The 12,874-nt window shown below is 36.2% G+C and overlaps 1 protein-coding gene across 3 annotated transcripts in view; it reads right to left on the reverse strand.

The window, feature by feature from the left end:
* Window positions 1-12,874, reverse strand: part of LOC123318393 (dynein axonemal heavy chain 8-like) — a 1,393,903-nt gene that overhangs the window by 338,871 nt on the left and 1,042,158 nt on the right. For all 3 annotated transcript variants that reach the window (XM_044905013.1, XM_044905020.1, XM_044905005.1), the window contains 2 exons: window positions 10,282-10,466; window positions 1,431-1,693 (listed from right to left, as the gene is read on the reverse strand). In XM_044905013.1, the coding sequence (XP_044760948.1) occupies window positions 1,431-1,693; window positions 10,282-10,466 (448 nt within the window). The remainder of the gene's footprint in view (window positions 1-1,430; window positions 1,694-10,281; window positions 10,467-12,874) is intronic.

Genomic DNA, 12,874 nt, shown 5'->3' on the forward strand with positions numbered 1-12,874 from the left:
ACGATTCAAGGTCTGGAGACTGATAGATGAACACCAAGTTTGGAAATTTTAACGAATTAAAATTCCGATAACAAATATAGAACCTACACAAACTTCACAGACGGAATCAAATATTCCGTAGCTTCGCTAGTATACACTTTCACTTCGACTTCCTCTTCCACTTTCTATTTCACAACACGTCCGCTCTTGTCGAGTTCTCACACAACAATGTTATTCAGTACTGGCACGCGCTATTGAATAATATCCAGTAACACAGCGACTTCTGAGTACTATACAGTTACCCAGAGCGCCACCCAGTATGAAACGGTGTCCGATTCAATCCCTTCCAGATATAAACCATCCTTATTATTGTATTCATTGCCTCACCGTTTGGGCGTGATCATTCCTATTATTTTTATAACTTTTATTAAACAAATCAATTCAGATGCATAACATCCGCAGATAATGAAATCAACGAATGTTACGATCTAAATCGGACTAACAAACTACCATCGCTCGAAGTATTACCAGAAATTTCATTCCGTCGCCAAAGAGTAGATGCTGACCATGGTTTCGGTCCTATTTGACCTCGTCAGAGCAACAAAACTCATTCGTCAACGAAATGCTATGAATTGCCGGCTCCTTTCATTCCATTTCAGTAGCGGGTATGATGTATAAATACATCGTACCGACATCTGACAGAGAAACGGGAACCAACCCAATTCAATTTCCTAACTCTCAGAGCGAAGATAGCAGTATGCATCGATATTCTTTAATTCCATATTGCAGATATCGTATATTACGATAATTAAGCAGGGAAAAAAGCGCGGAAAGGTTCGGATCATGGCAGTAACCGATCTGCCGCGGACATGGAAAATAAGAAAGCAGCATCTACTCTTTGTCGACGAAATGAAATTTCTGGTAATACTTCGAGCGATGGTAGTTTAATAGTTCGATTTAGATCATAACATTCGTTGATTTCATTATCTGCGGATGTTATGCATCTGAATTAATTTGTTTATTATTTACCTGCCTTACTATGAAGGCGTGATCCATTTCTTATAACTATTATTGAAAATGCTCATCGTTTGTAATAGAGTATTAATGAATGAAAGCAATGAAATTGAATGAAAAACGCACCTATGAAACTTTTCAGACAGTGTAACAAACAAAAATTATTCAATTTCTCACATCCTAACAACAAAATTACGTTCAAGCCTCTCACTCCCGAACTGTTCTGATGGCGGCCAAAATGGAGCCGGCAGTAGTTGTGCCTTGTAAGGAGTAAGTAAGCTATTTACGATACCGGTACGTGAAATTTGAATTGAAATATTTGAGGTGGTTCAAGTGTCCTACCTGAGCAAGTTTCCCGGAATCCCCCTACACTATTACGTACTCACATGTTTTTATTATAATTCAATGACTTTTTTCTTGAAATTCAAACATCTCACCTTTGATTGTAACGGTGAAGTCAACAACAGAAGTCCTGGCAAATATCTCAGGAGTATAGGAAGGATTCGCTAGTTTAGTTGTCATATAAACTTTGAAATCCATATTGACGTCAACTTCCTTATCACCGACTTTCACTTTATACGATGTACCTGATTTTATATATGACTTTTCCAGAACAGCATCCAATACAGGATCCAGTTCCTCGCCGATATCCTCAATTATCATTGGATAACCAAGGCTTACAGCATCCTCTATGTGGTTTCTAGAAATAAGTCAATCATTCAATAACAGAATTTCAGTAAGGTAGGTATATATGTCGATAATTCTTTTATTTTCACAATTATAAATGAAGATAATAGTAATAGCCAACTTGCACACACACCGATTTTGGACGGCCGATTTTATATCGGTCGTCCAAATTCCAATAGTGAACCACGTCTGGGAACGGGACCTGGCACACACGCCGACCACTGATCGTTGCCGGTAAAATGCCGGTGAGCAACCGTCCAATACCGGCAATACCGGGATGTAGTGGCGTACGTGACTAAGTATACGTTTGTACAAGCACCGATTGTTTACCATTGAAGAAGAGAAGAAGAGAAGAAAAAGTTCTTCCTTGAGTTCAATGTTGAATACCGACCATTTCAGTCGACTTCGTTTGGCTGATCGTTTGGACGGTAAAAATCCGGTGAGTGTGCTCGCAACTGCTACCGATAAAATATCGACCGATTTTATTCCGGGCCGTCCAAAATCGGTGTGTGTGCAACTAGGCTTAATTATCATAAAACGGTATTATTTTTGAGAGTCGATTCAAACGATTGTATATTATTTGATTTGCTTAGGTTCATATCGTGGTTAAAATTTGACAAACAGTTGGTGCTTGCTTGAAAACATGAAAACCTGATTTTAATTACTTGTTATCGCTAGCACTTTAGATAACCTGTCGACGGCATATCCTTTCATTCACGCTGGGTAGGCTGTTTTATGGTCAGGTCCGATATTTTTATCGAAATGGACCTCGAGTTCGAAATAATGCGTTTTAATTTTCATAAATTATAAATATTTTAAAAGCGTGCAACACTTAACACTACGACGCGGTGCGCTACAGACAATCTTTTGTCTGCAATTACGACTTCTTCTTGACGACCAAAGCAAAAATTGAAATATTTCACGATTGTACTTCCTTTCATAACATTTATTTAATAATTTATAAAACAGAATCAAAAAATATCAAAAGATGACTTTACTGTAACCGTTCAAATATCTCGACACAAAAAAAATTGTTGAGAGTCGTAGTCTCGACTTTAAGGTATTACCCTCTTATTAACCGAAGATTTAAGAGTAGAAATATAGAAAACGCCCTCATATCTCTGGTAATAAAAACCAACTATACTTCATTCAAATTTATTTTAGCAGTCGGTTGGCCATGAAATAATTTTCTCAAGTTTTTGTAACTAGAACGAAGTTAGGTTGGCACTCATGAAATGTCGTTAATGTCATAACGCCGTTGCCACAACTAATATCAATTTTTATTACGAAAATGCCGAAAGTGATTGAAAAAAAGCACAGGGTTTGAGGAAGTGCTATTTAGAATTCAGGTCCGCTCATTCAAATAGTTATACCCTGATATTCTAAAATCCACAATATGTCAGACGGTAGCGAACATATTCAATGTAAGAGAATTTATATAATGTTTCATCTGAATCTAAACGACTTATATTTCCACAATCAGAAAGATTGTGAATGAACAGAATGACAAAGAATTTCCTTCCTGTTTATTCCTCCGGGAGATACCCATTCCCACATACTGCATCATATGCATTTCATCTTCGGGTTAATATTTTTAAAATGTACAACTGATGTAACGTATTCAAACTTTAGCCAAAGAAGATAACGAACATTTACTCTCCTCAAGCTAGTGCATATTATGATATTATACTGATCTCTTGCGTTTTCCATGCAAATAACTGGATTTGGTATGACTTCAATCAGTTTGTATAAACTTCAATTATGTTCGTCACATATTTTCCGAAGAGATTCGACGTTGTGATAAAATACGACAAATACGTAATAACAGAAACTTTTACGTAGAACGGGCAACATAGCGTTGATTTAAAACCCAAAAATGTTTTGACAAGCTTCATAACCCCAAATTTTCGTACTATACAGAGTGAAATGTGTCAAATTTCCATGGCCAACCGACTGCTAAAATAAAAGTGAATGAAGTATACATTTTGGGTTGCTTCACATATTCGACAATGAGATGGCGCTGAAAACGTACTGACAATAATACAGAAAAACTGTTCGATTATAAAATAACAGTAGGTACATATACAAAAAATAATTATTTATACTATAAGGGATGTAAGTAACATTTACCGAGGAAGAGAAAACTTAAATTTTTGATTTGATTGATGCCAAAGCAAGACGTCTACTGCAGTCTCAGAAACCGTATTTTTGGCGTAATGCCAAGAGAAAAGTGGTTTAATGAAGTCCTCCATCAATCTTATAGTGTGAATATGCGATGTTGAAGTCCACCCTTTTTATAGAGGAAAATATAGATATTTCTAAGTATCCGAAACTTCGAGCATTTTTGAAGAGAAAAAATGATGGTTATAGACCCAATAAATCGACTGCGTTCAACAGGGAGGATGTGAATGAGTTCATGCTTGAAGCCCCCGATCAATAGACTGTTATGGTCCAAGCTACATTCATAATAATTCTATTTCTTCTTAACAAGTTCCAATAGTATCAACAGTTGATACTTAAGTTCTTTCAGTTATAGGGATTTCTAAGACTTCAAGCAGAGGTTTCTCAGCTGGAAGAAAAATATATATAATGATAAATAAATATATATATATAAATTTCAAGTTATTTTGATGTAACATTTTTCAGTTTTGGTTGGAAAATTCTATCTGAGCGGAAAAATTCGAAAAAAAAATCGAAAATAGAGCTTCGAGGTTTTTGGATGAAAAATTTTCATTTTTGGGATTTTTCAAGATGTAAGATTGATGTATCCACTTTAAAAATCGAAATCGCGATTCATGATACAGGGGGTGAAAAAATCGCTTTCAAAGTTAGGGATGACAAAATCGTGAAAAATCAATTTTTTCAAATTAGAACCCCATTTTTTTTATGGCAGATATTGAATCTACGTTAAAAAATAATGTGAGTGTATGCATCACACCTTTGCCCTAAAGTGGATATTTTCTGAGTTATTCACAAAAAACTGTTTTTCGTCTTGAATTTTCAGCTATTTCTTTTCCCTTCACGCCAAAAAGATGAAATTTTCAGGAACTGTTACTTAAACCATGCTGTAGATTTTTCACCCCTTCTTGAAACCGACTTCAAGTTACTATTAGGAGAACCTAACTCTCGCAGTTATAACTAGAGAAGATGCTCAAAGTTTTGACCGTTAATTTCTAGACATTTATTTATACGTCTCAGGAATGCTTCGTGCGTTGCTCTTCTTATTTCATCGGGAGAAAGAGATCTGCAAAAGTGTTTAAAAACCAAATTGAGTTTCAAAACTATGAATCTAGAAGTCTAAACAAACCTGAACGCATTTCTGACTCGTTCTATGCAGTCCTCTTTATCAGTCAGGGGAGTTGAGTAGAAAATATTTTTTATCCTACCATTGTTCGCCAACCATCGATCTTCAAATAGCCTGTAGAGGATATTTGACACATTGAGTGAATTGTGTGGAGGCGCGCCATCTTGTTGATACCATAAGTCATTATGGTTCTGTACTAGCGGCTCAATTATTCGAGTCAATATGTCAGAATATCTATCTCCTAAGGGGGAACATTCTTCGAATAATGCAAACATGTGTAGTTTTCTATCTTACCAGTTAAAGTCCCATCATAAATGTGAACATCGAGAATTGCTTCATTTTTGATGGCGCAAAAAACATTGAAACTCCAGGTTCCATTGTCTGAAGTGGTGGTTGTTCTCTTCATCCCAATAATGACTGTTATGCCTATTGAAAGAACCATTCTTTGTGAATTTAGATTCATCTGTCCAAATTATACAGTCCAAAAAGTTTTCATTCTCTTGGAATCGAATCATCATAGCTTCGCAAAACTCTGTTCTCCTGACGAAATCAGTTTCCTTCAAATGCTGTACCCTATTGAATTTATATGGGTGCATTTTATGTTTTTTTAATATTCTCCAAACACTCGATTGATATAATCCCAGATCAATCTCGGCATCTTTGAGAGAATTTTGAGGATTCACACGAAAATATGCAAGAACTGTAATTTCGTTGTTCTCATCTTCTACTACACTTTTTTCTCTGTGTATAGTTTTTATAACGAAAGATCCGACATTTCTCAAGTTTGTCATGGTTCTGTTAATAATATCTCTCGTTGGTCTGGGTCGGTCAGGAAACCTCTCAATGAACAGTCGAATCGTTCTATCTACAACGTTATTACATTCTCCATGAAGTAGAATGAGATTTGAATAATCTTCATTGGTAAAATTAGGCATAGTGATCGATTTTATAACTTAATACGAATTATCTCCAAATTAATAGTAAACACAAAATGCTACTGAATAAAGAGGCATTTGGCAGATGTAATGAATGATATCTATCATTAAAAAAAAAGAATGTAAAACATGGTAAGTTTTTGCATATAGTTCATAAGGAAATATCTATTTATCACTGGAGAGGAAACCGATGGCCGATTAGTTGAAAAAAAGAGGTTTCCGATACAAATTTGAATAAAAATTCGCCATCTATTTAGGATCAACCTGTAACTTTTTTCTCTTGCATATTAGGTAGTCAAATCTAAAACATATGGTTTAAGTAACAGTTCCTGAAAATTTCATCTTTTTGGCGTGAAGGAAAAAAAAATAGCTGAAAATTCAAGACGAAAAACAGTTTTTGTGAATAACTCAGAAAATATCCACTTTAGGTCAAGGGTGTAATGCATACACTCACATTATTTTTTAACGTAGATTCAATATCTGCCATAAAAAAATGGGGTTCTAATTTGAAAAAATTGATCATCTCTAACTTTGAAAGCGATTTTTTCACCCCCTGTATCATGAATCGCGATTTCAATTTTCAAAGTGGATACATCAATCTTATATCTTGAAAAATCCCAAAAAAGGAAATTTTCCATCCAAAAACCTCGAAGTTATGCTTGTTTCAGAGGAGCTCTATATTCGATTTTTTTTTCGAATTTTCCCGCTCAGAGAGAATTTTCCGAACAAAACTGAAAAATGTTACATCAAAATAACTTGAAATTTTGTAAGGAATCTATTTCTGCAATAAAAAATGGTGTTCTAATTTGAAAAACGGAAGTTGACGTCATTTCCGGAAAAACCGGAGGTGCTCATGCCTTGAAAATATTTTAGATTTCATCAGCATCGTGAAATACTTATAAGGGCTGAATTTCATGAAAATACATGACATTATAGTTTCCCGTATAAATATGGGTGAGGTTCCTCGTGAAAGACCCTGTATAGTTAGTATACGAAACCTTCTAAAATATTCTCTGCATGAAGAGCTCTGAGAGATTCCTGCCAGTATTCGTACTGCTTTTTTCTTTTTTAGAAAAATGGACTCGCTTTCGGGTGCATCGCCCCAGATAAGGATGGCATAAGACATACGTCCATGGAACAAGGCGTTGTACGCAGACAGAAGAGCATCGAAGGGAACCGCCGTCTTGAATCTTCTCAGGAGAAAATGTATCCGTGACAACCTTTTTATGACTTCCTCTATATGCACGTTGAACTTCAAGTTTGTTTGCATTGTTACACCCGAAAATTTAGCTGTAACAACATCTTCAGATGATGTCTGCAAATCTATTGACAAGATCTCCGTCTTCTAACGATTCAGACGCAAGCCATTATCCCTAAATCAATCCTCTGCATCATCAAGAGATTTATTTGTTTCCAGGGCTACCGACGTTGTACGCGAGTTGAGCAGTGAGGTGTCCTTTGCGTAATTACAAAATGATCACATTTTATGCTTCTCGGTAAGTCATTCAAATATAATAAAAATAGAAGGGGACCCAGTATGGATCCCTGAGAAATCCTTCATCTATTTTTTGGAGACCCGATATGGTTCCGTTAATATCCACAAATTGTGTTCTTCCTTCAAGGTAAGATTTGAAGATCTCATAAGGCACACCCCGTATATTGTAATGTTCCAGCTTAATCAACAATACACTATGGACGACGTTGTCAAACGCCTTGGTGAGATCACACAAGGCAAGCTCCACCATCCTGTTTTCTTCCAATGCAACGAGCATTCTTTCCACCATCTCTACTAGAGCCGTCACTGTGGATCTTTTGGATCTATAACCATGCTGCTCTGTAGCTATTAATTTTTCTCCTTCCAATAAATGAAGTAATTGATTCTTAAAGAGCGTCTCCACAATTTCGAAAAAATCGATGGTAAAATCGATATTGGCCTGTAGTTTGTAGCCTCAGCTTTATCTCCCTTATTTTTATAAACAGGTACAACACGTGCCACCTTCTGCGATCTCGGAAATGTCTCCTCTTCAAAACATTTGTTAATCACATATGATAAAGGTTGTGCAATTACTCCTATAATTATTTTTAACATTTATGTTGAAATACCATATGCATCTGCCGAAATCTTGTTCTTTAACGATCTCACTAGACTTATCATTTCTTGCGGTGTTGTGGGACTGAGGAAGAAAGATGGAGAGTTTCTTACCTTCACTCGGGATAAATGTTTTTAAAATTTTCCATACTAATATTCTGCAGGAGATTTCCGTTTTCAGATAGAAGCTTGATGTAGTCGTAAGAGTTTACAAAACAATCAGTTCTTTTTGTTGCCTTATGAGAGTTTATTATCTTCTAAGCCTCCTTTTGTTTATTCTCTGCCGCATTGATTCTATTTGCGTTATGAGATCTTTTAGCTTTTTCTAGCGCCTCTTTGTATATTTGTTTGTATTCCTTGTAGACTTTCACTATATTGTCACATCTTCGGCAATCCATCATAGTTTGCAAAGCATCTAGTTTATTGTTAATTATTTTCAGTTCTTCCGTGTGCCATGGAATTTTCTCTTTTGGTGATCTTATTTTTTTCCTTTCTTGAGAATAAAACATTCTCACTGCATTCACAATTTTTCCATTTAAAAATGCTTCTTCACCTGTTTCTCTAGACAGCACGTCACTCCAGTCACAACAAATAATCAATATCAAGCTGATATTAAAACTGATGAAAATTGTACAGCTTTGATAAAGTTTGACATTTAAATCAACATTTGAAACCAACACATTGACTATTATGTTTCTGAATATAAGATAAGGAATATTGGTAATTACAAATCACGTAGACTTCGCTGAACTTGAATAAACTGAAGAAAATTGAGTGCCTTATCAAAGTGTATGGACCAGTACTGAATACTGGACAACAATAATTGGTCTGTTTTTAATTGGTCTGAAAGTTAAATTTAAAAATTCGAGGAAGGAGATATTGAAATTGAACTAAGGAAAAAAGACGATAGTTCTACTTCAATGAATAATTGAATTGTATTTAAACTGGAACTGTGAGTCTAAAGGACAATAGAAGGACTGAAGTATTTTTAGATTAAGAATAGTTAAGTTGTTATGTTCATTCGCTGTTTTTAGATTATATGTTGTTTTCCATATTTCCATGTTGGATTATTATTGATTCTTCTAGCTGAGAACCCCTATGGAGGAAGAGTTTCGGGCAAAATTTGAATTTAAAGTACTAGTACTTATTTTAGTGGTTGTGATTCTATTTTTTTATATCATATTGAAAACATTAAGAAGTATAATGAATCATAACAATACAATTATTGATGAAGGTCGTAATGGTAATGGGAGATGCTGGGGCGTGCCGTGGTAAGAAACTCTGTGAAATGAAAATGGACAATGTTAAAATAAGTCAAGAAGTCATGATTGTGACCATTTCTGACTCCAAATATGGAATGTCAAGTACATTCACAGTGACCAAAAGTGACCAAACTCAAGTTTAATTTTTTTCGATTCTTCGGATCAGAGAAAAATCCAGATAAAGATTCGTATTATTCGTTAACTCACTGCAATTTCTCAATGAGCATTTTATTCGAATCTTTCTCTGACTTTCATTCGGAAATTTTCAAGTATATTCTGCCTTGATCGTTACAAGAAAATTAAAAATGAGCGTTAATTTCCTCTTTATTTGGTTTCGTCGAAAATCAGTGCATGTACCGTAAAAACAGATGACGCTGAAGTTAGTTTTTGGAGTGGTCCATCTATTCTCTGTTCATTTAATCTATGATTACGTTGAAGTATAAAGGTCAGTTTTTTGATATTTTCTTTAGAATCATATTTGAAAAGACGTCATCCATTGCCGGACACTTAGAATGGTTTCAACCCCCTGCCGCCCACTCCCAAACTCTAAAAAATCGCACCTACTCAAACTTAGTAGTGGCAAATGATGGAAAATACTTTGAATAAAACGTAATGTACTTTTCCTTTACAATAAATTCCTAATTTTTTATAAAAAACCGCGGAAACTTATTTGTACACCTAATACGTTATAGTATAATGGCTGAAGTTCATGTTTATGTTACTTGGGGGACTATCAAAAGAAGTTACCCCAGTAAACAGACAGTTTTCATGGTTTTTACATCTTACCAGAGGCCTTGAGAGTCCGCCGTAAGTGCGAATGCGAGGCAGTAAATATTCGAGCGGGTTTGAGTGATATGATGAGTTTGTAGTGATTGTAATCAATGAAACTCAAAATAAGCTCAAATATTTTATATTGAAGGGCATCTCGCATCGCAAAAATTGGTTCATTACACGACGATGAAAGAAACAGCAAGAAGAAAAAAAGTGGTTTCTTCTGAAATAGGACCTTACCTGAAGTACTTATGGTTCAGAGATGATACAATGAGATTATTGTCCTTCTCTTTGTTTTTGATCCAGGATTTACCTTGGCTTTGAGGATCTATCAGTAGCGGATACCTAGAGGCTGTAGTAACAATGATTCCATTCTGAATGGATAACTCATCGGTTGGCAGTCCTTGAATGTTCCATTCTCCCATCTAATGAATGATAATTGAGGGTAAATAAAATAGCAGTGGTTGATTTAAATATTAATATTAGGTCTCCATATAATTCGGACGAATAAAACAATTGAAGTTGAAGAATATCTAAAATAAATACCATTAAGTCCCGGTTTCACAATGTCTGGTAAACCTTCAGGTAACTTGACCAAATACTTTTAAGTTAACCAGTGAAAATCTGTCAAAACTTTTCACAACAAATGTTTACAGTGTGTTACCATTGGTTAACTTAGGTTGGCAATCCTTGAAATGTTTCAAACCATAGAACCTACTGATTTACTGGTCATTTGTTCAGAGGGGAAGGGAAAAAGAAGAAAAAACCTCGAAGTTCGGTGTACACAACAGCTGATACTGCTGTATATATCTATTATATTCCATATCGATAATGAGGCAGAGAAAAGTGAAGCCAGCCCGTGTCAGAAATCGACTTCTGCGCATGTGCAGAAATATAGAATATAGAAAATATAGAAATATAGAAATAAAGAATAAAAATACCTGATTAGGTCTGTCTCTTTCTGATACATGGTTTTATGAACTGACAGGAATGAAATGAATCTACTTCACAACCATTCGAATAATTTCGACCTCAACCCAACAATATGTTGATATTGGTTTGAATATCAGGTTCAAACTCAGGCTTGAATTACGTAAAATTGTATTTTATCGTTGATTTCTAATAATTAGAAGTCAAAATTCATTAAACTTCATTATATTCAAACACTAGACGCTCAGATTCATAACAAAAGTGAAATATTATGTGTTTTTCACAGAAAACCTGCGGAGTGCGGAGATTAACAAAAGTGATGTTGAATCAACAAAATTGTAGGATTATGAATACATTTTTCTAGGTTGTTTACTATCGTATATTATCTGCACATTATCTAGATAAGTCTGTTCTTGTCTTGAAATTCAGCTGGCAGTTGAGGTAATAATTCTAGTTCAATTTATGATTGTTTTTCAGCACTGAAATAGTGAAACATCTAAATCAACATTTATATCTATAAAGCTCAACTATAGTTACCAATATCTACCAGTTTCTCATCTTCTAAATATTCTTATTGCCCAATGGATTATTGTATTGCTTTCATTGAAGCATTGCTCTTTTAATCAGCACTCTGTACTTTTATATACGAGGATGTATTGATATCTAGTTAGCCTAGACCAGTTCGATGCATAAAAAAATATTGCGTTACCAAAGCCACGAACAATAACTCATTAGAAGTGTCATTGTGAACTTTGAGGTCAAAAATGTAAACCAGAGTTACACAATAAATTAAAAGAAGGAAGATGCCCACCGAAATTGTGAAAATACGACCTTTTAATTTTTTTTCAGTTGTGGAAAGAGACGATGGTGGGATAGAGCCAAATTTCATGTTACCATGCAAGAAAATCGTGATTTAGGGTTTGAATTACTAGAACACCCCCCTCAAGGTAAGCGTCCACAGTTCCGCATCGTACGCAATGCACGGATCGCATTATAAGGCGCGGATCTCACTGGAGCGATACGATAAGCGATATTTCGTTTCATCACATCGTTTATCGCATCGCTCCAGTGAGAATCGCGCCTAAAGTGACCGGCCACCGAATGCGAAATTCTATGCTACTTTTTCTGATTTGATTCTCAATCTCTATCTGTCGCTGAAGCGATCTGGCAGCTGTGTCCCCCAAACCGACGCGATTTCGATATTTATCGGTGTAGTATCGCGATCGCTTCAGTGTGCACTGAATTAGTTGCTTCCATTACGTTTGCACGGTTATAAGAGATCGGTGTCGAATCAGGGTCGGATTGCTTATCACCTGTCGCATCGTGTATCGTGTCGCTCCAGTGAGAACCGCGCCTAAAAGCGGCTTCACACTGCCCAACTCGGTCGGGCCAACTGTCGGGACGACCAGATTGGGCGTTGCGTACAGACAGCACGATCGCCGTCCAACTTGGTCAGTTGAATTTCACGATCGCTGGAGTATACATCGCTCGAATTAATGGTGACGGAAATTTTTGAAGCAGCGAATACCTCTCCAGTCGACATCTGAATACAGAATGAGTTCGTTTCCACCCGACAGCGCTCCACACGATCCAACTTGGTCGGTCGTGCGGTTGGATGGCTAGGCCGTACGACAAAACCCGACAAATCCTCTGTCGGCGGTCATAGCTACACACGGACCGATTTCACATCCAACCCAACCAAGTCGGTTTGTCGGCCCGACCGAGTTGGGCAGTGTGTAGCCGCTATAAGGCGCGGTTCTCACTGGAGCGATACGATAAACGATGCGACAGGTGATTCGATAAGCAACCCGACCCTGATTCGACACGGATCTCTTATAACGGTGCAAACGTAATGGAAGCAACTAATTCAGTGCACACTGAAGCGATCGCGATACTACACCGA

Source organism: Coccinella septempunctata, chromosome 1 (genome assembly GCF_907165205.1).
Source record: "Coccinella septempunctata chromosome 1, icCocSept1.1, whole genome shotgun sequence".
Lineage (NCBI taxonomy): Eukaryota > Metazoa > Arthropoda > Insecta > Coleoptera > Coccinellidae > Coccinella > Coccinella septempunctata.